This window comes from Melanerpes formicivorus, unplaced genomic scaffold (genome assembly GCF_026170545.1).
Source record: "Melanerpes formicivorus ecotype bairdi unplaced genomic scaffold, bMelFor1.0.p_v2 SCAF_4, whole genome shotgun sequence".
In the NCBI taxonomy this organism is placed as follows: domain Eukaryota; kingdom Metazoa; phylum Chordata; class Aves; order Piciformes; family Picidae; genus Melanerpes; species Melanerpes formicivorus.
Window position 1 is genome coordinate 35682094 of NW_027142356.1, and position 25338 is coordinate 35707431.

The window sequence follows — 25338 nt, forward strand, 5'->3', positions numbered from 1 at the left end:
CGGCAGGTGTTTGGCATCCGCAGCGATGTGGTTTAACAGCACACTTGGCAGAGCTGGAGAGCAGCAGGATCTGACGCCACCAGAGACCCTTTCCAGCCGCAACCACTCTACGAGTGCCGCGCACAGCTCCCCCTAGCGTCCTCTCACCGCCGCGCCCGCGGGAGGGGCCGGTGGCGGCGCGGAGCTCTGACCACTTCTGGCGGCGCCAGCAGCACTTCCGGCGCGCGAGGCTCGGTGCGCGCGCCCTGGCCGCCCGTGTCCGCGCGGGGAGTGGAGAGCGGGGCCGGCGGGGCCGGGACGGCGCGGCCGTGAGGGGAGCCGAGCCGGACCATGGCTCTGGCCGGCAGGACGGCGATGTGGTGGGTCCGCCTGCGGAGCCCCTGCCCCGCTTCCTCCCCGCTGAGTGTGCTGCCCGCGGGGCTTGCGGCGTGCGAGCGGCTGTACAGCTCCCGCAGCAAGGTGAGTCCGCAGGGCTGCCCTGGCGGGAGGGGCGGAGGGGAACCTGCCCGCGGTTGACCTTTAGGGGGTCCCCTAAGCGGTGGTCGCCTTTCCCGACAGGCGATGGCATCCTGGAGTAGGCTTTCCGCGCTGCCCCTTGGCAGTGCCCCCAGGTGCGGTGCCAGGCTGAGGCGCGGGGCAGGGGACGCGGCACGTCATGCTGCTTACTTCTGGCACAGAACTCCGTGCTGTCACTGTCACCCTGGCCGGCAGCAGCCATGCATAGCCTGGGTGAGGCAGGTGACTGCCGTGCAGCTCGCCGCCGAGCAGCGCCTTTCGGTGACGTGCTGCTGGCTGTCGTTGGGAATGTCCTGGTTCCTGATGCTGACAGCTTGGAAACGCAGAGAAGGCACTTTCCTGATTCAAAGTAGGAATAAGCAGGAATAAAACAAAGCAAAGCGCTTTACTGTTGGCCCTTTCAGTGTGTGAACCAAGGAAGTCACGCTGGCTTTCTGCATTTTCTTGATTTAGGCAAGATAACTGTTACCTGTAGCTTCCTCAAGGTGTGCTTCCTCAATAGAATAGAATAGAATTAACCAGGTTGGAAGAGATCTTTGAGATCATCGAGTCCAACTTATCATCCAACACCATCTAATCAACTAAACCATGGCACCAAGCACCCCATCCAGTCTCTCCCTGAACACCTCCAGTGATGGTGACTCCACCACCTCCCTCCCTGGGCAGCACATTCCAATGGCCAATCTCTCTTTCTGAGAAGAGCTTCTTCCTAACATCCAGCCTAAACCTCCCCTGGCACAGTTTGAGACTGTGTCCTCTTGTTCTGGTGCTGCTTGCCTGGGAGAAGAGACCAACCCCCACCTGTCTAGAATCTCCCTTCAGGTAGTTGTAGAGAGCAATGAGGTCTTCCCTGAGCCTCCTCTTCTCCAGGCTAAGCAACCCCAGCTCCCTCAGCCTCTCCTCACCGGGCTGTGCTCCAGACCTCTCCCCAGCCTTGCTGCCCTTCTCTGGACACATTGAAGCATCTCAATGTCCTTCTTAAACTGAGGAGCCCAGAAATGGACACAGGACTCAAGGTGTGGCCTAACCAGTGCAGTGTACAGGGGCAGAATGACTTCCCTGCTCCTGCTGGCCACACTATTCCTGATGCAGTCCAGGATGCCATTGGCCTTCTTGGCCACCTGGGCACACTGCAGGCTCATTCTCAGCCTACTGTCAACCAGTACCCCCAGGGTCGCTTTCTGCCTGGCTGCTCTCCAGCCACTCTGCCCCCAGCCTGTAGCACTGCATGGGGTTGTTGTGGCTGAAGTGCAGCACCTGGCACTTGGAATTGTTGAATGCCATCCTGTTGGACTCTGCCCATCTGTCCAGCCTGTCAAGGTCCCTCTGCAGAGCTCTCCTTCCCTCTAAGAGATCAACTCCTGCCCCCAACCTGGTGTCTTTTATAAACTTACTAATGGTGGGCACAGTCCCCTCGTCCAGATCATCACTAAAGATACTGAATAGGGTCAAGCCCAACACTGATCCCAGGGGAATACATTTTAGACTTGAACCTGGTTTTTAGGATTTCCAGCTCTCTCTGTGCATGAGAGTGTAGTACATTTCACAACGCTTTCCAGCAGACTTACTGGTTAGCCAGAGTAAGAAATGACTAAAATGAAATGCTGGCATTTAAAACCCTGGTGACAACTAAGGTTTGTGTATCTCTGTTCCATCAGTGCATCTTCTGGAGAGGAGAGTTAATTCTTTTCTAATAGGCCTTGGCCTTCATATAGTGCACTGAGACTAACTATGGTTTATGAAAATAATGTTGTGTTTTCCAGGACAAGTTGGATGTGTCAACATATCCTGTTGAAAGCATTAGAAACTTCAGTATTATAGCTCATGTAGATCATGGCAAAAGTACACTAGCAGACAGATTGTTGGAAATTACAGGTAAGTTCTCACTTCAAGCTGCCTTTTCTTAACCTGTTAGATGCTGTGTGAGATTCTGTAGTTTTGATTATCACTAACATTTCTAATGTCTTTGCTCTCTGATCATGTATCACTGTAGGAGAATTTTGCCTGAAGCCTATGATAGAATGGAATTTTGAATTTAGGTCTGTCAAGCTCTTTCATGATGCTCTTTACTCCCTTGAGATTGGCACTGCCTGGGGCTGTGGGCCATGCAAGTCCTCTCCAGTGGTAGATGAAGAAGTTTCCTCACACATCAAAATGATTTAGAACTTGATAGAAACTTAGCTACTTCTTAACCTTTGATTTAAACTTGTCTGGTGTTTTGCATCATGCTTATTCAGTAAAGTATTTGAGATCACTTGGAAAAAATTCATATAACAGGGGAAAATTTATTTAACACACGTTGAGAGAGGGGAAGCAGAAGTTGAAGTGAAGAATCTGAGTTCAGCTTAATTGGATGGGAAAAAAATCACTTGCAGCTTCAAGCCTCATGTTCTCAGGGTTAAAGAATTATTTATTTTGAGAGCTCATGGGCTAAATGAGGGAATGGTGGACAAAAAGCTCAACAGGAGCTCTCAGTGTGCACTTGCAGCCCGCAAAGCTAATCAGATCCTGGGCTGCATCAGGAGAAGTGTGGCCAGCAGGTCAAGGGAGGTGATCCTCCCCCTCTGCTCAGCCCTGGTGAGACCCCACCTGGAGTCCTGCCTCCAGTTCTGGAGCCCCTATTACAAGAGGGATGTGGAGGTGCTGGAACCTGTCCAGAGAAGGGCCACAAGGATGAGCAGAGGGCTGGAGCACCTCTCCTATGAGGACAGACTGAAGGAGTTGGGGCTGTTCAGTCTGGAAAAGAGAAGGCTCCGAGGTGACCTAATTGTGGCCTTCCAGTATCTGAAGGGGGCTACAGGAAGGCTGGGGAGGGACTGCTCAGGATCTGAGGTAGTGATAGGACTAGTGGGAATGGAATGAAGCTGGAGGTGGGGAGATTGAGGCTGGATGTGAGGAGGAGGTTCTTTACCATGAGAATGGTGAAACCCTGGAATGGGTTGTCCATGGAGGTGGTTGGGGTGCCATCCCTAGAGGTGTTTAAGGCCAGGCTGGATGAGGCTCTGGCCAGGCTGATGTAGTGTGGGGTGTCCCTGCCCATGGCAGGGCGGTTGGAACTAGATGATCCTTGTGGTCCCTTCCAACCCTGACTGATACTATGAGACTACTATGATAAAATTGTGGGTTGTTTTTTTTTTGGAACCCCTAGGAACAATTGCTAAAACTACCCACAACAAACAAGTGCTGGATAAGCTGCAAGTGGAGCGAGAAAGAGGAATTACAGTGAAGGCACAGTCTGCGTCTCTCTTCTACAAACACGCAGGAGCGAACTACCTCTTAAATCTTATTGACACACCAGTAAGTTAAGTGCAAACAGTGCTTTAATCACAGAAAGCTAAATGTCTATGTTTTTAAAGTGGTTATTTCTGGTTTCTTGTGTTTGTTTGGCTTTTGTTCTGTTTGTTTGGTAAGAATTGTGACCGTACAGACAGTGGAAAACTTTCAGTATCTGAAGGGGGCTACAAGAAAGCTGGGGAGGGACTTCTGAGGGTGTCAGGGAGTGATAGGACTGGGGGGAATGGAACAAAACTAGAAATGGGTAGATTGAGATTGGATGTTAGGAAGAAGTTCTTCCCCATGAGGGTGGTGAGGCACTGGCACAGGTTGCCCAGGGAGGTGGTGGAAGCCTCATGCCTGGAGGTTTTTGCAGCCAGGCTGGATGTGGCTGTGAGCAACCTGCTGTAGTGTGGAGGTGTCCCTGCCCATGGCAGGGGGGTTGGAACTGGCTGATCCTTGAGGTCCCTTCCAACCCTAACCATTTTATGGTTCTATAATGATACAGAAATGTTAGCAAAAGACTCTAGAGATACCTGAAACTGTAAACATTTCTCTCCTCCACAGGGCCATGTCGATTTCAGCTATGAAGTATCACGATCCCTGTCTGCCTGTCAAGGTGTCATACTTGTAGTGGATGCAAATGAGGTGAGGCTCTTAATTCCTCTTTCCACAGAATCAGTAAGGTTGGAAAACATCTCTAAGATCATTGAGTCCCACCATGACCACTAAATCATGTCCTAAAGCACCACATCTACACGTTTCTTGAACACCTCCAGGGATGGTGACTTCACCACCTCCCTGGGCAGCCCGTTCCAATACCTCACCACTCTCAGTAAAGAGGTTTTTGCTAGCATCCAATCTAAACATCCACTGACACAGCATAACTCCCTTTCCTCTCATTCTATCACTGGTTACTTGAGAGAAGAGACCCAAGAGAAATTTTATATCCACTCAGTGGGTTCTTGGCTGATGTTGTACATTTACAGTCTACACAAAGAGGGAAGTGAAATGATACCCCTTAGTTGTACTTTTATTTGTGCAGTGTTAGACATATTTTAAAGACTGAGTTGACAGACTAAAACAAGAGGATTATGGGCCTGGATCAGGAACAGTGTGGCCAGCAGGAGCAGGGAAGTCATTGTGCCCTGTACTCAGCACTGGTCAGGCCGCACCTTCAGTCCTGTGTCCAGTTCTGGGCCCCTCAATTCAAGAAAAACATTAAGATACCTGAATGTGTCCAGAGAAGGGTGGTGAGGCTGGGGAGAGCTCTGGAGCACAGCCCTGTGAGGAGAGGCTGGGGAAGCTGGGGTTGCTTAGCCTGGAGAAGAGGAGGCTCAGGGGAGACCTTCTTGCTTTCTACAGCTACCTCCAGTCCCCTTTTAAACGCCTCCAGTGATGGTGACTCCACCACCTCCCTGGGCAGCACATTTCAATGCCCAATCTCTCTTGCTGGGAAGAATTTCTTCCTAACATCCAGCCTAAACCTCCCCTGGCACAGCTTGAGACTGTGTCCTCTTGTTCTGGTGCTGGTTGCCTGGGGGAAGAGACCAGCCCCCACCTGGCTACAACCTCCCTTCAGGTAGTTGTAGCCAGCAGTAAGGTCTCCCCTGAGCCTCCTCTTCTCCAGGCTGAGCAACCCCAGCTCCCTCAGCCTCTCCTCACAGGGCCGTGCTCCAAACCCTTCACCAGCTTTGTTGCCCTTCTCTGTCTTGGTCCACTTATGAATAGTTTGTTGGGGGCATAATTGTGCTTTTTGAGGCAGCTGTTGTGATCTTATCATAGTATCACAGTATCAGTCAGGGTTGGAAGGGACCACAAGGATTATCTAGTTCCAACCCCCCTGCCATGGGCAGGGACACTCCACACTAGATCTGGCTGGCCAGAGCCTCATCCAGCCTGGGCTTAAACACCTTAAACATCTTGGCCATTAAGAAATAAAAAGGATAGGCAGAAACAGGTACTTGGGTTACCTGTAAATACTTCCATGTAAGTCTTCCCATGTACATCATTTTTAGTTTGTCTCAGATGATGAGAAATTATGATTGAAAATGTTATTTCCCAGCAGTGTGCATGTTCAATAACCTTTACTTATTTTTCATCCTCCCAGTGAAGGACTGGATAGAACTGTAACCCACTGCACCTCCAAAGTGCAGGAAGATTCCATATTGAACTTTTGCAATGCTTGTTTTCCAGGGGATTCAGGCTCAGACAGTGGCAAACTTCTACCTTGCCTTTGAAGCACAGCTTGCAATTATTCCTGTCATAAACAAGGTAATGAAGGTTTTAGAGTTTCACATTAAATAATTGCCTTGCTTAAGGTTGCTAAGAAATATGTCCTCAAAGAGAATTACACAGAACACCAGGTTGGAAGGGCCCCCAAGGATCATCTGTCCCAACCTTTCTAGGTGATATTGTAGTTGAAATGAGGTGGCCCAGCACCTTGTAAAGCTGAGTCTTGAAACTGTCCAATGTAGGGAAATCCACCACATCTCTTGGGAGATGACTCCAATGTCCAACTGTTCTGTGCATAATGAAAAGATAACTGGAATGTAATAAGAACTTTGTGTATTTGCTGCCTGATATTTACAGTGATTGCTGGGAACATCAGGTTTTATGTCATGTAGTACATGTAGAAGTACCCTATCAGCAGCCCTGGTTAAATTCTTACTGCAGTCTGTATGGTAAATCAAGGTCATAAGCATGGTGTACATTGTCTCTTGATAAGGAATTGTATCCTAGGTTGCATCAAGAGGAGTGTGGACAGCAGGTCAAGAGGGGTGATTCTTCCCCTTTGCTCTTGAGACCCCACCTCAAATGCTTTATCCACTTATAGTGCCTCCATCATAAGAAGGACACAGAGCTGTTGGAGCAAGTCCAGAGGAGGCTCACAAAGATAATCCAAGGGCTGCAGCACTTCTGCTATGAGGATAGGCACTGGGGTTGTTCAGCCTGGAGAAGAGAAGACTCTGGAGAGACCTCAGAGCTGCCTTCCAATACCTGAAGGGATCCTACAGGAAGGCTGGAGAAGGAACTCTTCATCAGGGTGTCTAGAGATAGGGCAAGGGGGAATGGTTTGAAGCTGAGGGAGAGTAAGTTTAGGCTGGATCTTAGGAAGAAGTTCTTCAGTACAAGGGTGGTGAGACTCCAGGATAGGCTGCCCAGGGGGGTTGTGGATGCCACCTCTCTGGGTGTTCAAGGCCAGGTTGGATGAGGCCTTGAGCAGCCAAGTCTAGTTGAGAGGTGTCCCTGCCCATGGTGGGGAGGTTGCAGTAGATGGTCTCTTAAGATTCCTTCCAACCTAAGCCATTCTATGATTCCATGAAGGAAATCTGCATCAGTTCCAGTTCACAAACACCAGCTTGAAGCAAACAAGTGCTGTGGCATGAAAAACAGCTGAGCACACTTGGGTAATACTCAGGACTGTTCATTTTATCCTAATGAGAACAAGCTGAAGCTGTGGCCTCAGGGTTTGAAATTGACTCTCTGTGAAATAGAGGTGAGAATGTTCAGCTGGTGTGGACAAGGGGGCTTGAATGACTGGGAAGGTGCAGATCTTAACCTGTATTTGCCCTACTGTGATCCAAGTAGGCTGCTTGTGCTGTGACTTTTGGACATGGGATCCACTCAAGCATACTGAGGGGGCTGGTGGAGGTGCTTACCAAGCCACTTTCCATCACTTAGCAGTGGTTCTGACTACCCAGGGGAGTCCCCCCTTGACCAGAGTTAGCAAATGTGATACCCACCTACAAGAAGGGCTGGAAGAAGCATCTGGGGAGCTCCAGGCCTGTCAGTCTGACCTTGCTGCCAGGGAAGGTTGTGGAGTAGATCATTTTGGGTGCCATCACATGGCATGTGCAGGGCAGCCAGGTGATCAGGCCCAGGGAGCATGGAATGATGAAAAGAAGGCTTTTTCTAAAGTCAGTTTCATTGACTATCATTTCCTTGGAGACATCCAATATTCACTCATAAATACATAAAGGTTCCTTGACTTGCATGTCATGAAGCTCCAGGGGTGGATCATGTGGAGGACATGGTATATTCAGCAGTTTGGTGTTTTTCAGATTGACTTGAAGAATGCAGACCCTGAAAGAGTTGAGAAACAGATTGAGAAGCTGTTTGATATCCCTACAGATGAATGCATAAGGGTAAGGTCTCTCAAAGTTTGATAGCATGGCTGATAGTCTAACTTCACTTTGTAGCTAATGGAAGAGATGTACACACAGCTGATCAAGAGTTTGTCTTCTGTCTGCCTTGTGTGGCATACCTGCATATCATAGAACCATAGAATCAATCAGGTTGGAAAAGAGCTCAGAGATCATCAAGTCCAACCTATCACCCAAGAACTCATGACTAACTAAACCATGGCTTCAAGTGCCACATCCAATCCCTTTTTGAATGCCTCCAGGCATGGTGACTTCACCACCTCCCTGGGCAGCACATTCCAATGGCACAAAACTCTTTCTGGGAAGAACTTTCTCCTCATGTCCAGCCTAAGCTTCCCCTGGTGCAGCTTGAGACTGTGTCCTCTCATTCTGGTGATGGTTGCCTGGGAGAAGAAACCAACCTCCTCCTGGCTGCAACCTCCCTTCAGGTAGCTGTAGAGAGCAATGAGGTCTCCCCTGAGTCTCCTCTTCTCCAGGCTAAACAATTCCAGCTCCCTCAGCCTCTCCTCACAGGGCTTATGCTCGAGGCCTCTCCCCAGCCTTGTTGCCCTTCTCTGGACACGTTCAGGTGTCTCAATTTCCTTCTTAAACTGAGGGGCCCAGAACTGGACACAGTACTCAGGGTGTGGCCTAACCAGTGCTGAGTCCAGGGCAGAATGACTTCCCTGCTCCTGCTGGCCACACTGTTCCTGATGCAGGCCAGGATGCCATTGGCCTTCTTGACCACCTGGGCACACTGCAGGCTCATGTTCAGCCTACTGTCAACCAGCACCCCCAGGTCCCTTTCTGCCTGGCTGCTCTCCAGCCACTCTGCCCCCAGCCTGTAGCACTGCATGGGGTTGTTGTGACTGAAGTGCAGCACCCGGCTCTTGGACTTGTTGAATGCCTTCCTGTTGGACTCTGCCCACCTGTCCAGCCTGTCAAAGTCCCTCTGCAGAGCCCTTCTACCCTGTAACAGATCATTCAAGATTGTCTCCTGGAAAACAAGGGTGGAAAACATATTTCTCAATGGTGTCAGATTCTCAGTTGTTTCTCATTGTGAGTCCTTAAATTGTTTTCAGTTTTATCATAGCAAAGGCAGTTCAGGAGAGGAGAAAGAAAAAGGTGACAGAATAAGTTATGATCAAAGAAACATTTCATAGTATCATAGAATCAGTAAGGTTGGAAAAGACCTCAAAGGTCATCAAGTCCAACTTGTCACCCAAGTCCTCATGACTCCTCAACCATGGCTTCAAGTGCCACATCCAATCCCCTCTTGACCACCTCCAGGGGCAGTGACTCCACCACCTCCCTGGGAGTACTGGCACTCAAAAGTGTGCTTCAGAGTGCTTTTGGGTGTAGTATTATCTGTGGCCACCAAAACTGCCTTAAGTAAATGCACCACTGTTTAATAGAAAATGAGTGTAAGACCCAAGTCTGATGAAGTTGTTTTTGGACTTGTTTTAGATCTCTGCTAAACAAGGAACAAATGTTGAAAAAGTTCTTCAGAAGGTCATTGAGAAGATTCCACCGTAAGTCTGTCTTTAGTCTCTGAAACCTTGGACAGCAAATTAGGAAGCCACAAGCTGCATGGATGCATTGTTGACACCACCACCTCTCTGGGCAGCTTGCTCCAGGGCTCTGTCACTCTCACCAGAACAAAGTTTCTCCTCCTGTTGAGGTGGAACCTCCTGTGTTCTAGCTTGTACCCACTGCTCCTTGTCCTATCACTGGGCACCACTGAAAAGAGCCTGGCACCCTCCTCTTGAAATCCCACCCCTCAGACATCGATAAGATCCCCTCTCACCCTGCTCTTGTCAAGGCTAAGCAGCCCCAGGCCTTTCAGTCATGAGAGATGTTGCAGTGCTTGAATCATCCTCTTGGCTCTCTGTTGGACTCTCTCCAGCAGGTCTCTGTCTCTCTTGAAGTGGGGAGCCCAAAAGTGGACACATTCCATGTGTAGTCTCACTAGGGCAGAATAGAGGGGGAGGAGAACCTCCCTAGACCTGCAGGATGCAGTTTTCTTTATGCACCCCAAGATGTCATTGGCCCTCTTGGCCACAAGGGCACATTGCTGTCCCATGGAGTACTTGCTGTCCACTGGGACTCCAGTTTCTTTCTCCATGGAGCTGCTTTCCAGCAGGATGACCCCTAGTGTGTCCTGGTGCCTGGTGTTATTCCTCCCTAGATACAGGCTCTGCTGCCACCTCCCTGGGCAGCCCATTCCAATGGCCAATAACGCTTTCTATGAAGCACTTCTTTCTAACCTCCAGCCTAAACCTCCCCTGGCACAGCTTGAGACTGTGTCCTCTTGTTCTGGTGCTGGTTGCCTGGGAGAAGAGACCAACCCCCTCCTGGCTACAACCTCCCTTCAGGTAGTTGTAGATAGCAACAAGGTCTCCCCTGAGCCTCCTCTTCTTCAGGCTAAGCAACCCCAGCTCCCTCAGCCTCTCCTCACAGGGCTGTGCTCCAAACCCCTCCCCAGCTTTGTTGCCCTTCTCTGGACACCTTCCAGCAACTCAACATCTTTCCTAAACTGATGAGCCCAGACCTGGACACAGGACTCGAGGTGTGGCCTGCCCAGTGCTGAGTACAGGGCACAATGACCTCCCTGCTCCTGCTGGCCACACTACTCCTGATGCAGGCCAGGATGCCATTGGCCTTCCTGGCCCCCTGAGTACACTGCTGGCTCATGTTCAGCCTACTATCAACCAGCACCCCCAGGTCCCTTTCTGCCTGGCTGCTCTCCAGCCACTCTGACCTCAGCCTGTAGCACTGCATGGGGTTGTTGTGGCCAATGTTGTTCTTACTGAATGAAAACCACACTGCTTCATATGTTATACTGACTTTATTTTTTGTGTGTGTGCCAGACCCCAGTGTAATCCTGCTGATCCATTGAAAGCCTTGGTGTTTGACTCCACCTTTGACCACTACCGAGGGGTCATAGCCAACATTGCACTCTTTGGTGGGGAGATTCAGAAAGGGCATAAGATTGTGTCTGCCCACACAAAGAAAAGATATGAAGTTCATGAAGTTGGAATTCTGACTCCAAATGAGCAGCCAACACATAAGCTGTAAGTAAAAAAAGCAAGTTCTTGCAGTGGAACCAGTCCTGAGTTGGTGTTAAGATACAAGCTCCCCCATTTCTCTTTGGTACTTGCTTTGAGTGATAAAGGCTGGGAGGTGTCTGAGCTCTTTGCTCTTTCTTTGGTGGTGGGGATTTTCTAATGATTATTGTTTGTAATTATAGAGTGCTGGGGCAGGAGCTTTTGGGGACTGCCTTTTGGGCACTGCTAGGGGGAGGAAGCTGTTCTGTCCTCTGTAGTGCTCAGAACATCTGGACAGCTAGGGGTTCTTTTTAAGGCTAGCATATGTTATTGTTATTCAGCCATCCAATTTATTTCTAGGAACCACCCTGTTTGAGAGTGGAAGGGGATGGGGCTTCATCTTAGTTATTGCTGCAGCCTGTTTTGAGGGTGGAAAACTTAAAATCCATGAACGCAGCTATTACCAGAAACTGGCTCCTCATGGCAGCAGTGGGAAGAAAATCAGGTACTTAGCATTAGTGCAGAAGCTTTCTCAGTTTTCATCCAGGCATGTGTTAATGACTTTCTTGGGAGATTCTCAGTGAAAATTATGTTACTGTGTGTGGTGGGTTGAACCCAGCCAGCCACTTTGCCACACTCCCTTAACCCCAGTGGGATAGGGGAGAGAACTGGGAGAGCAAAAGTGAGGAACGACTTGCTCATGGGTCAAGATAAAGACAGTTTCATAAGTGAAGGGAAAAGAAAAGACATGAAGTGATGCAAAGGGAATCAGTTGCTTACCACTGCTCACAAGTCATGGGGACCTTGGAAAGACTGCTCTTTATTGCCAAGCATGATGTTATGTGGCATGGAGTATCCCTCTGTCACCTTCCAGCCTCTAGCTTGTTTGCTGGGGGGACAGACTGAGAAGCACAGAAAGCATTCGTGCTGTGCAAGTGCTGTTCAGTGATGGCTAAACCAGCACCACTGCAGGCACAAATCTAAAATGCAGCTCCATAGGGGGATGCTATGAAGAAAGTTAGCTCCATTCTAGCCAAAACCACTACACCATGGTCTTTGTCTACCATATATCTCTCTCCTAGCAGCACCATGTGCCGATGGAAGGCATTTGTCTGTGTTCTTTCTGCCAGTCTCTGTGCTGGCAGTTGAGGACCATTCTAGTTCTGTCTGCAATCCCTGATAACTTCCCTCTAGCTCCAGCTTTCATAGTGGGAGTAGCAAAGACTTCAGAATACAGAAGTATAAATGCAGTGTTTGACACAAATATAGCTCCTTGACAGATAGTTTGTCCCTTGAGAGAGAGTTCCTGACTTGGAGGACAAACAGCTTCAATCTGGCTTATTGGGCTTTTACAGGGGGTGATTTAACTTGCATTTCTGACTGAGCTGAACCAAGTGGGAAAACTGATGAAGATACTGCTGATGCCAAGAAGCATGTCCATATAATGCCAATTTTATTTAGATATGCTGGACAGGTGGGCTACCTGATTGCTGGAATGAAAGAAGTAACAGAAGCCCAAATAGGAGACACACTGTTTATGTATAAACAGCCAGTGGAGCCTTTGCCTGGCTTTAAGTCAGCGAAGCCAATGGTTTTTGCAGGTGAGGAGCACACTGGTATCAAATGCAATTCCTTCTTTTCAGTAGCCAGACAGCTATTAGAGCTTTTAAAAGAATATACATGCATATTAAGACTTGTGAGGCTTAGGATTTTAGCAGGATTGAACTAAAAGGAGGGCTGGGAGGATGAGCAGAGGGCTGGGAGGATGAGCAGAGGGCTGGAGCACCTCTTCTATGAGGGCAGGCTGAGGGAGTTGGGGCTGTTCAGTCTGGAGAAGAGAAGGCTCCCAGGAGACCTAATTGTGACCTTCCAGTATCTGAAGGGGGCTACAAGAAAGCTGGGGAAGGACTTTTTAGGATGTAAAGGAGTGATAGGACAAGGGGGAATGGAACAAAACTAGAAATGAGTAGATTCAGATTGGATGTTGGGTAGAAGTTCTTTCCCATGAGGGTGGTGATACACTGGAAGAAGTTGCCCAGGGAGGTGGTGGAAGCCTGATACTAGGGAGAAGAGATTGATTAACACCTTACTGGAGCCTCCTTTCAAGGATTTGTAGAGAGCAATGAGGTCTTCCTTCTGCCTCCTCTTCTGCAGACTAAACAACCACAGTTCCCTCAGCTGCTCTTCACCAGAGCTGTTCTTTAGCTTCATTGCTCTTCTCGGGACCCACTCCTTCTTGAAGTGAGGGTGCCAAAACAGTAGCCTTTATTCTGGATGATTCTGGAGATTTCTTTCTAGAGTTGTTATGAGGCAATGTGTAAAACTCCCTTAACTGTCTTGTGGAAATTGGGTGTTCCATCACTGAGTCTAAGAACAGAATAGAATTAACCAGGTTGGAAAAGACCTTTGAGATCATTAAGCCCAACCCATCACCCAACACCATCTCATCAACTAAACCATGGCACCAAGTGCCTCATCCAGGCTCTTCTTAAACACCTCCAGTGATGGTGACTCCACCACCTCCCTGGGCAGCACATTCCAATGGCCAATCTCTCTTGCTGGGAAGAACTTCGTCCTAACATCCAGCTTAAACACACAAGTGTCATGCTGTAAATGTGGGATTTTTGAGGCACAAGTTTTGCTTCTTGGTCTAGAGCAATCAACATTTCCTCAACATGTGATGTGAAAAGTGATACCCTGGCACCTCTTTCAGGGAGTAGTTACACAGAGAGCTGCTTTTATTAATGTCAAACAATACAGAAATGTTTTCAGCTGTATTAGATGTGTCACTTTTGGTTTTTTCCTGCTGGTCACTCTTAGCTTTGAGGGGACATCTCATTGACCTTTGTCTGCTTATTCATAGAATCATAGAATTGTTAGGGTTGGACAGGACCTCAAGGATCAGCCAGTTCCAACCCCCCTGCCATGGGCAGGGACACCTCACACTACAGCAGGTTGCTCACAGCCACATCCAGCCTGCCTTCAAAACCTCCAGGGATGAGGCTTCCACCACCTCCCTGGGCAACCTGTGCCAGTGTCTCACCACCCTCATGGGGAAGAACTTCTGGAAGAACTTCTTCCTAAAATCCAGTCTGAATCTACCCATTTCTGGTTTTGTTCCATTCCCCCCACTCCTGTCACTCCCTGACACCCTCAAAAGTCCCTCCCCAGCTTCTTGTAGCCCCCTTCAGATATCGGAAGGCTATAATAAGATCTCCTTGGAGCCTTCTCTTCTGCAGACTGAACAACCCCAACTCCCTCAGTCTGTCCTCATAGCAGCTCCAGCCCTCTGCTCACCCTCATGGCCCTTCTCTGGACACCTTCCAGCACCTTCAGATCCTTCCTGTAATAGAGGCCCCAGAACTGGACACATTACTCCAGCTGGGGTCTCACCAGAGCAGAGCACATGGGGAGAATCACCTCCCTCGCCCTGCTGGCTCTGCTTCTCTTGATGCAGCCCAGGATGTGATTGGCCCAGGATGTGATGTGTTTAAGTCACATTTACACTGCAGCCCTGCAAAACAGTGGTTGTCCTGAATTCTGCATCTTCCCCAGATGTGAAGGATTCATCAGCATCCCTACCATTGTAATTTGATTTTTAATTCCAATTTTTGGGAAGGAATCTGAAATTGTATTATGTTTTAACTAACTTGAGGGGGGAGGGAAGTAAAATCCTATAAAGACCCTGAAATTGTTTTTCCCTTTGTGGAGTTCAAACAGAAAATTCATTTCTGCTTTTATAACTGTGTTGACTATAAGAGGCATGCTTGAAAGCTTGAGTACACACCAGATGAAGTTCTCTTATGTGGTGAATTCTGTCTGTTATGTTTTGACAGGAATGTATCCTGTAGATCAAACAGAATATAACAACCTCAAAAGTGCTTTGGAGAGGCTGACCCTGAATGACTCCAGTGTGACTGTTCATCGGGACAGTAGCCTTGCCTTGGGAGCTGGCTGGAGGTGAGGTGCTTTTATCCTGCTTTAAGTTTTGGGGTGGTTCATAAATGGAGAATGCAAGTCTAAGTCAGCTGAAAATTGAATTTAAATGAATTCAATATTAGCAACTTGAATTCATAGAAACGTAGAAGCATAGTTAGGGTTGGAAGGGACCTCAAGGATCATCCAGTTGCAACCTCCCCTGCCATGGGCAGGGACACCTCACACTACAGCAGGTTGCTCACAGCCACATCCAGCCTGGCTGCAAAAGCCTCCAGGGATGAGGCTTCCACCACCTCCCTGGGCAACCTGTGCCAGTGTCTCACCACCCTCATGGGGAAGAACTTCCTAACATCCAATCTGAATACCCATTTCTAGTTTTGTTCCATTCCCCCCAGTCCTATCACTCCCTGACACCCTAAAAAGTCCCTCCCCAGCTTTCTTGTAGCCCCCTTCAGATACTGGAAGGCCACAATCTTAATTCACATGAATGCTAGGTAAGGATCAAAACCAAGGTAAGGATCAAAACCCTTTGATTGTCTTTCTGTATCTGAGCTGTGATTGATAGATTTTTGTTCTCAAAGACTGACATTATTCAGCTGTAGGATCATCTGGGGAGTGTTTGCTGTGTCTGATGTTGCCAGACCAGCAGTGTAAACATGCTGGAGTAGGTTAAACAAAGCCTCCTGTCCCCAGCAGGGTTTCATGTTTGTTTATGTTTCTTCCCCCCAGGTTGGGCTTCCTTGGTCTTTTGCATATGGAAGTGTTTAATCAGCGTTTGGAGCAAGAGTATAACATGTCTGTGATTTTGACTGCCCCTACAGTTCCATACAAAGCTGTTCTTTCCTCAGCAAAGTTGATAAAGGTAAGGCAAATGGCAAATGTATGTACAGCTTTTTGTAAACAGCAGGCTAAAAGTCTCCTTAGGCAGTGCAGCAGCTGTGAATGCTGTAGTTGGCAGCTCTGGTGCATGAGTGATACAGAAGACCCATCAACTTGCCTTTGTCCTTAGTTACAGTATCACAGTATCACCAAGGTTGGAAGAGACCTCAAAGATCATCGAGTCCAACCTGTCACCAAAGACCTCATGACTAGACCATGGCATGGAGGACACACAGCAGGTCTAAAGGGAGAGAAGGAGGGGTCATATCCACTAGGGAAGGAAATAAAAGTGCTTCTGTCAACAGCACAAAGAGAAAGAGAGGTAACTCCTATTAATTTCCTAAGTACCTCTAAAAACTTCCCTAGAAAAGTAGTTGCATCCAGACAATGGATTGCAAAGAGCAGGAGCCACTGGTGAGCGCTGCTTCTGAGTTTGGAGGGTGGGCATTGGTGGGCATCTCTTCTCTCATGCCAGGAGAGAAAAGAGCCTGCATTATGGTAAAGGTGTAGAAGGGTAACTCCAGCCCCTATTGGGATGGTTGGCTAGAAGAAATAAGTAATGAAAGCACTTGTACAGGTATCAAAAGCTTAATTTCTAAGCCCATTTCATCCTTTAAGGAAGCCTGAACCCAAGGTTCTATTTTGAGAAGGATGTCCCCAGCACCAGACTGCAGAGTACGTGGAGGAGGTCTTTTGTTGAAGCTGTGCCTACAGATCAGAATGGAGTAAGGGGAATGATTCTTGCTCTGCAGGCAAGAGAGATGGAAAGATGGACAGCAAGGCTTTTTCATTTCGAGGCTTAACCTTAGATTATAGGCCTAGTTCTGAGCACTTAGTTTAGTTTTGGTTTTAGTTGGTTTAGTTGATTTGATGGTGTTGGGTGATAGGTTGGACTCGATGATCTCAAAGGTCTTTTCCAGCCTGGTGAATTCCATTCCATTCCATTCCATTCCATTCCATTCCATTCCATTCCATTCCATTCCATTCCATTCCATTCCATTCCATTCCATTCCATTCCATTCCATTCCATTCCATTCCATTCCATTCCATTCCAAATTCAGTGACTGAAGTGCTTTAAAGTCTTATTTTCTTAGTGAAAGTAATTCCTATGATGTTCCTGTGTAATAATATTGAAAGGTACTCTGATCAGAGAATTCTGTGTGTGAAATCTCTCTTAAAACTCTGCTTGGTGTAGATTTGGGTTGTGTGACTCTCAAGTGTATCCAAGGACTTGGATACAGCTCGTGGCTTGGACCACTACACTCTGTGCTGGGTTAGGAACTGGCTGGAGGGCCAAGCCCAGAGAGTGGTAGTGAACGGTGCCACAGCCAGCTGGCAGCCAGTCACTAGTGGTGTGCCCCAGGGATCAGTGATGGGCCTCATCCTCTTTAACATCTTCATTGATGATCTGGATGAGGGGGTCAAGTCAGTCATCAGCAAGTTTGCAGATGACACCAAGTTAGGAGCAGATGTTAGTCAGTTAGAGGGTAGAAAGGCTCTGCAGAGGGACCTCGACTGACTGGACAGATGGGCAGAGTCCAATGGGATGGCATTCAACAAGTCCAAGTGCTGAGTGCTGCACTTTGGCTACGGCAATCCCATGCAGAGCTACAGGCTGGGGTCGGAGTGGCTGAGAGCTCCTAAACAGAGAGGGACCTGGGGTGCTGATCGACAGCTGCCTGAATATGAGCCACCAGTGTGCCCAGGTGGCCAAGAGGGCCAATGGCATCCTGGCCTGCATTAGGAATAGTGTGGCCAGCAGGAGCAGGGAGTTCATAGTGCCCCTGTACTCTGCTTTGGTTAGGCCACACCTTGAGTCCTGTGTCCAGTTCTGGGCCCCTCAGTTTAAGAAGGACATCAAAACACTTGAACGTGTCCAGAGAAGGGCAACAAGGCTGGGGAGAGGTCTTGAACACAAGCCCTGTGAGGAGAGGCTGAGGGAGCTGGGGTTGTTTAGTCTGCAGAAGAGAAGGCTCAGGGGTGACCTCATTGCCCTCTACAACTACCTGAAAGGTGGTTGTAGCTGGGAAGGGGTTGGCCTCTTCTCCCAGGCAACCAGCACCAGAACAAGGGGACACAGTCTCAAGCTGCGCCAGGGGAGGTTTAGACTCGAGGTGAGGAGGAAGTTCTCCACCGAGTGAGTCGTTTGCCATTGGAATGTGCTGCCCAGGGAGGTGGTGGAGTCACCATCCCTGGAGGCGTTCAAGAGGAGATTGGACGTGGCACTTGGTGCCATGGTCTAGTCATGGGGTCTGTGTTGATAGGTTGGACTCGATGATCCTCGAGGTCCTTTCCAACCTTAGTTATACTGTGAGACTGTGACTTTAAAACACTTTTTAAGCTTTCTTTGTTGAACTTGCTGTCCTTTGCTCTTTACTTTGCTTATTTCTAAACTTACACGATCTATTTTATTTGCTTGTTTCCAGGAGTATGGTCAAACAGAGATGACTATTATCAACCCTTCTCAGTTTCCTGATAAACTTTCAGTTTCTGAGTATTTAGAGCCAACTGTTCTTGGGACTATTGTAACACCTCATGAATACATTGGGAAAATAATTGCCTTGTGTCAGGTCAGTATGCAGAGGGGGTTTTGCCATTTGTATTTTTAAGCCCCCCACATCATACTTAAAGCCAAGACACTCAATAGTAAAACACTAAAGAATAACCACTTACATGGTATGGGACAGTGATGATGAAAACAGTTGGTTTTCTGTCAAGACTTTTTCTGTGTAAGATTACCTTGAGTCCTGTGTCCAGTTCTGGGCCCCTCAGTTTAGGAAAGATGTTGAGATGCTGGAAGGTGTCCAGAGAAGGGCAACAAAGCTGGGGAAGGGTCTGGAGCACAGCCCTGTGAGGAGAGGCTGAGGGAGCTGGGGTTGCTTAGCCTGGAGAAGAGGAGGCTCAGGGGAGACCTTATTGCTGGCTACAACTACCTGAAAGGTGGTTGTAGCCAGGTTTGGGTCACAGATTCAAGGCATGTTAGAGGTTGAAGGGGACCTCCAGAGAGGTCCAACGCCCCTGACAAAGCAGGATCACCTAGAGCATGTCACACATGAATGCTTCCAGGCAGGTTTTGAGAGTCTTCAGAGAAGGAGACTCCACCTCTCTGGGCAGCCTGATCTAGTGTGGGGTGTCCCTGCCCATGGCAGGGGGATTGGAACTAGATGATCCTTGTGGTCCCTTCCAACCCTGACTGATACTATGAAGTTGCAAGCACTTCACTTATGATGGTGCTGCAATTTGTTCTGGCTTCAGGAAAAAAACCAATAAGGTTACTTTGGGGCTCGAGATAGAGGAGTTCCCAAGGGCTTGAGAGCAGCCCTGAAGTAAAGGCCTTGGGGGTGCTGGTGGATAGGCAGCTCAGCATGAGTGGCCAGTGTGCACTTGCAGCCCAGAAAGCCAATCACATCCTGGGCTGCAGCAAGAGAAGCAGAGCCAGCAGGCTGTTTATTTTAATCTGCTTTGTAGAAAACTTCTCTCAAGGGGAACTGAAAGCATTTTTGTTTGCCTAGGATCGCAGGGCAGTCCAGAAGGATATGTTGTACATCGATGAACACAGGGTTATGCTCAAATACCTCTTTCCACTGAATGAAATTGTGGTGGATTTTTATGATACTCTCAAGTCTCTGTCTTCTGGCTATGCAAGGTAACTAGTTTCTTTGTACCCTCTTCCCCTCCCTTCCATCTTCCATCTCCCTTCCATCTCTTCTCCCAGGCAACCAGTGTCAGAACAAGAGGACACAGTCTCAAGCTGCACCAGGGGAGGTTTAGGCTGGATGTTAGGAAGAAGTTCTTCCCAGCAAGAGAGATTGGCCATTGGAATGTGCTGTCCAGGGAGGTGGTGGGGTCACCATCCCTGGAGGTGTTCAGGAAGAGACTGGATGGGGTGCTTGGTGCCATGGTTTAGTTGATTAGATGGTGTTGGATGATAGGTTGGACTTGATGATCTCAAAGGTCTTTTCCAACCTGGTCTGGTCTGGTCTGGTCTGATCTGTTCTATTCTGTTCTGTTCTACTCTATTCTGTCCTGTTCTGTTCTACTCTATTCTGTTCTGTTATGTTCTATTCTCTATTCTATTCTGTTCTCTATTCTATTCTGTTCTCTATTCTGTTCTGTTCTCTATTCTATTCTATCTTGGGTCTGGGGGTGGGAGGGTGGGAACAAGAAAAGTTCTGAGGGGAAAATACTTGCTTGTGCTGTGCCCTTCCATATGGTTTTTATGATAGTGTTGCAAATTGAGTCTTAATCTGAAGTGAATTAGGCTTGCTTTGAAAACTGGTGGAAACACATCTGAAAGACACTAAAAATGCATCACTGCTACTAATTTTCTGTTGGTTCTGCTTGTGTTGAGTTTTACTTACAGGGCAGCACTCACTCATCTAGATTAGGAAGATCTAGGTGATTCTTAACTTGTCTGAAGTGACAAGTGGGCATTTCCTAGCAGAGGAGTCGCTGCAGATTTACTGCTCACTTTGCAGAATGTCTACAAAGCCTTCACTAACTTTTGAACTCCTTTTTGTTTAGTTTTGATTATGAAGATGCAGGATACCAGGCAGCAGACCTTATCAAAATGGATATTCTTCTCAATGGAAATCCAGTCGAGGAACTGGCAACCATCATACACAAGTAGGTTGACTGGAGTCTGTATTCCAAAGCAATAAGCCTTCCTGAAGAAACTTACAGCTGTTATCACTAATATGTGACAAATGTAGATAACAAGAGGGTTGAGGGCTTCCCATTGCCACTTCTGGAGAGTACATGATGGCTTTTTCCATATGGAACACATCTCATTGGATGGTGGCAGCACAGCCTGATGGGGTTTCAGCCACCCCTCTCAGTTTAATGAAAGAAGCATGTAACTCCTGGTTATATTTTTATGGTACTGTAGGATAGGGAGGAGAAGGAACTGCAAAATGCTGATGTTTTAAGGAGTGGGGGAAATAGACAAGTCTAGAGGAAGCCAGATAAAGTTTATGGCACTTCATATTTGCTGTTGAAAAGCTGAAGAAGAAACAAATTGATTTTATGCTCCAAATAATTCCTGTTCTGCAGAAGTTTGTTGCTGTCTTCTCTCCAGCCAAACAACCAGGAGAAAGTGTTTACTGGAATGGTTCAGGTTTCCCTGAGTTTCTCAGGGAGTTCTGTTTTGGTGGTGAAAATGTCTTCATGTTTCCAGCCTCTCCCCTTGCATTCTTCTGACAAAGTCTTTATAAGGCTTCCTCCTGTGGCTTCAGCAGCTCTTTCCACAACTCTTGAGATCAAGAGCCCCAGCTCCCTCAGCCTCTCCTCATAGGGCTTGTGTTCAAGGCCTCTCCCCAGCCTTGTTGCCCTTCTCTGGACATGTTCAAGTGTCTCAATGTCCTTCTTAAACTGAGGGACCCAGAACTGGACACAGGACTCAAGGTGTGGCCTAACCAAAGTAGAGTACAGGGGCACAATGACTTCCCTGCTCCTGCTGGCCACACTATTTCTAATGCAGGCCAGGATGCCATTGGCCTTCTTGTCCACCTGGGCACACTGCTGGCTCATGTTCAGGCAGCTGTTGATCAGCACCCCCAGGTCCCTCTCTGTTTGGGAGCTCTCCAGCCACTCCGACCCCAAACAGATCAGCCCCCAAGCTATACTGCTCCACGGGGTTGTCCTTCCCCAGACACAAGACTCATTAGACACTTATCTTTTGAGTTAAAAAGAAGAAAAACTCCACTGCAGTCCTTTCCCCAGACTGTTTGGTCTATAGGTGTATTTTTGGGGTGGTATTGCTCTTTCTGAAAGCCCTGGTGACTTTGTTTTCCAGGGACAAGGCATATGCCATGGGGAAGCTGCTGTGTGAACGTTTGAAAGATGCCATCCCTAGACAGCTGTTTGAAATAGCCATCCAGGCTGCTGTTGGCAAGAAAATCATTGCAAGAGAAACGTGAGTAAAGCCCTGCTGCTTCTCCACTCCTTTTATTGTTATCATTATTATTAATTGAAATATTGAAAGTACAGAATACAGAATCAACCAGGTTGGAAAAGACCTTCGAGATCATCGAGTCCAACCTAGCACCCAGCACCTGCTAAGCATAAAATATATAGGAACTATATATGGCCTGGGTCAGGAACAGTGTGGCCAGCAGGAGCAGGGAAGTCATTCTGCCCCTGTACTCAGCACTGGTTAGGCCAGTGGGATCAAAACCCCCCAGGGCCCCCCCCCCCCCAAGACCTTGAAATCAAAAACCCCAAGGCCACCCCCCACAGACCTTGGGATCAAAACCCCCAGGCCACCCCCCACAGACCTTGGGAGCAAAAACCCCCAGGCCACCCCCCACACACCTTGGGATCAAAACCCCCAGGCCACCCCCCACAGACCTTGGGATCAAAAACCCCCAGGCCCCCCTCTGCAGTCCTTGGGATCAAAACCCCCCAGACCACCCCCCACAGACCTTGGGATCAAAACCCCCCAGGCCACCCCTCACAGACCTTGGGATCAAAACCCCCAAGGCCACCCCCCACAGACCTTGGGATCAAAACCCCCAAGACCACCCCCCACAGATGTTGGGATCAGAACCCCCAAGACCAACCCCCCACAGATGTTGGGATCAGAACCCCCAAGACCAACCCTCACAGACCTCGGGATCAAAACCCCCCAGGCTCTCCAGACCTTGGATATAAAAACCCACCCCCAATAAACAAACAAAACAACCCACAGACATTTGCAAAGACAAAACCACACACACACAATATTTGAGCTGTGTCAGTGAATAATGTCTTTGTATAAATGTAATCTAGAAGATAAGCTTTTCCCTTTCCAATTGCTTGTGGTCAGCATTGCACTCTGTGGGTAGAGTGCAGTTTGCAAGGCTGCTTCCTCTCTGGCAGTGGAAAGTGATTCATGCTGCTGAAAAACAAGTAGCTGGCTGTGGGATACTTGAACCTCTGGAGGAGTCAGCAAAAAAAGAGAACTGAACTGTACTGTTCCAAAGGAAGTATGTTGCAAGCTGCACACTCAACTGTTTCTCAGCAGCACTTACTCCTTGCAGAGCAAACTGGTTCCTAGCTGTTGCCTCTGTCACAGTTTTGCTGTTGCTGATTGAGTTGGATTTCAATTGTGGTACAGCTTAAAAGCAGGGATCCAAGCAGAGGTGCTGGAAGAATTTGTGGGTAGTTTTCCAGGTGCACACAGATGTAACACTGTGAGTTGTAGCAGAAATGCCAGGTGAAAAAGCAAGAGCTGTATGTTATATGCGTATGTTATAGTCCCTACGAGAGATTTCTGGGCTCGAGAAGTGTGAACTGAGTTTTCTGTTTGGAATTTTGTCCTCTGTGTCAAAAAGGAGAAATGTCATGGTTCCCCAAATGCTGCATCCAGTTCTGATGTCCCTGTCACAAGTAAGGACACAGAGCTGTTGGAGTGAGTCCAGGGGAGGGTCACAAAGATGATCCAAGGGCTGGAGCACCTCTGCTGTGATGAGGATAGGCTGAGGGAGCTGGGGTTGTTCAGCCTAGAGAAGAGAAGACTCCAGGGGGGGACCTTAGAGCTGCCTTCCAATACCTGAAGGGATCCTACAGGAGGGCTGCAGAGGGACTTTTCATAATGTTGTCTAGACACAGGACAAGGAGGAATGTTTTGAAGCTGAGGGAGAATAGGTTTAGACTGGATCTTAGGCTCTTCAGTATGAGGGTGGTGAAACACTGGAATAGGTTGCTCAGGGAGATTGTGATTGCCTTCTCCCTGGAGGTGTTAAAGGCCAGGTTGGATGAAGCCTTGAGTAGCCAATTTAGTTGAGAGGTGTCCCTGCCCATGGCAGGGAGGCTGGAGTAGATGATTTCAGAGGTCACAGAATCAATAAGGTTGGAAAAGACCTCAAAGATCATCAAGTCCAACCTGTCCCTTCCAACTTAAGCCATTCTGTGATTCAATGCATCTTACAAAGCTGGCAGAAAAACATCCCTTAGCATTGTGACAAGCCAGTGTTTAGCTTCAGTTACAGATGTTCTAAGATGTTAACTTCTGTGTTATTTTATTTTACAGGCTGAAAGCTTACAGAAAAAATGTTGTGGCAAAATGTGTAGGTATTCCTCTTTCTTTTTGCTATTTCAGATGTATGTCAACCTAAAATTCCTGCTAATGGGGCAAGCCTATCTTCTGGTACAAACCTAGCAAAGACATCTTCTGCTTCTGCTCCTCAGTGGCAGGGGGATATTATCAGACACTTTTCAGCTCTTTATCTTAAAGCTGAACTTGTGTAACCTAGTTGCAGCTTGCAGTAAGAGTGCATCAGAAAGGGTAATGGCTTTTATCACAGTGACACACTTAGCCTGAACTCAGCGGTGTCTGTGTTAACTGCTGTCTCCTCAACAGTTTCTAGACTCATAGAATCAGTCAGGATTGGAAAGGACCACAAGGATCATCTAGTTCCAATGCCCCTGCCATGGGCAGGGACACCCCACACTAGATCACGCTGGCCAGAGCCTCATCCAGCCTGGGCTTAAACACCTCCAGGGATGGGGCCTCAATGACCTCCCTGGACAACCCATTCCAGGGCTTCACCACTCTCATGGGGAAGAACTTCCTCCTCACCTCCAGCCTAAACTTCCCCTGGTGCTGGTTGCCTGGGAGAAGAGACCAACCCCTACCTGGCTACAACCTCCCTTCAGGTAGTTGTAGAGAGCAGTAAGGTTTCCCCTGAGCCTCCTCTTCTCCAAGCTAAACAACTCCAGCTCCCTCAACCTCTCCTTGTAGGGCCTACAAGAAGGCTGGGGAGGAACTTCTCAGGATCTCAGGTAGTGATAGGACTAGGGGGAATGGAATGAAGCTGGAGGTGGGGAGATTCAGGCTGGATGTGAGGAGGAAGTTCTTCACCATGAGAGTGGTGAAGCCCTGGAATGGGTTGTCCAGGGAGGTGGTTGGGGCCCCGTCCCTGGAGGTGTTTAAGCCCAGGCTGGATGAGGCTCTGGCCAGGCTGATCTAGTGTGGGGTGTCCCTGCCCATGGCAGGGGGGTTGGAACTAGATGATCCTTGTGGTCCCTTCCAACCCTGACCGATACTGTGATACTATGACTTGTACCAAGGCCTCTCCCCAGCTTTGTTGCTCTTCTCTGGACACGTTCAAGAGTCTCAATCTCCTTCTTAAATTGAGGAGCCCACAACTGGACACAGGACTCAAGGTGTGGCCTAACCTGTGCTGTAGTTGCATTTTAAACTTACTAAGCTATTTCCTTTTCGCAGTATGGTGGAGACATCACGAGAAGAATGAAGCTGTTGAGAAGGCAGGCAGAAGGGAAGAAGCTGATGAGAAAGATTGGCAATGTGGAAGTACCAAGAGATGCCTTCATACGTGTTTTGAAGAGACAAACTGACAAGTAGAGATGAGTGACAAGCAGCTGATGATTCTCTCTACTTCCTGCAGCCATCAGCAGAGGAAGCTAATGTTTGATGGATCGCTGCGAGAGGGAAGGTGCTGGCTTGAAACGCTGTCCATTCAGTCACTGGGAGCATGAATGGAGACTGTACAGACCCTTGGAGACTGTTCTGAAATTAAAAAGCTTTGTTTCATTTA

The 25338-nt window shown here is 48.3% G+C and overlaps 1 protein-coding gene across 2 annotated transcripts; it reads left to right on the plus strand.

Moving 5' to 3' along the window:
- The first annotated feature begins 236 nt into the window (after positions 1–236).
- GUF1 (GTP binding elongation factor GUF1) lies at positions 237–25338 on the plus strand. Of its 2 annotated transcripts, XM_068137629.1 has the most exons (17): positions 237–459; positions 2280–2391; positions 3665–3813; positions 4357–4437; positions 5986–6063; positions 7854–7937; positions 9402–9466; positions 10805–11008; positions 12443–12582; positions 14818–14941; positions 15650–15782; positions 18226–18369; positions 19312–19445; positions 20324–20425; positions 21594–21713; positions 23811–23847; positions 25008–25338. In XM_068137629.1, the coding sequence occupies exons 1-17, from the start codon at positions 331–333 to the stop codon at positions 25143–25145; spliced, it is 1974 nt and encodes a 657-aa protein (XP_067993730.1). In that variant the 5' UTR covers positions 237–330; the 3' UTR covers positions 25146–25338. The 2 variants fall into 2 exon arrangements, with proteins under 2 accessions (XP_067993730.1, XP_067993731.1); XM_068137630.1 differs by lacking the exon at positions 7854–7937.

Bases quoted from the DNA above. Each gene is read 5' to 3' on its own strand.
- GUF1 (XM_068137629.1), top strand. From the start codon at position 331: ATGGCTCTGGCCGGCAGGACGGCGATGTGGTGGGTCCGCCTGCGGAGC. The intron at 9,467-10,804 runs GTAAGTCTGTCT...TGTGTGTGCCAG, and splicing joins GTCATTGAGAAGATTCCACC to ACCCCAGTGTAATCCTGCTG. The intron at 15,783-18,225 runs GTAAGGCAAATG...GCTTGTTTCCAG, and splicing joins CCTCAGCAAAGTTGATAAAG to GAGTATGGTCAAACAGAGAT.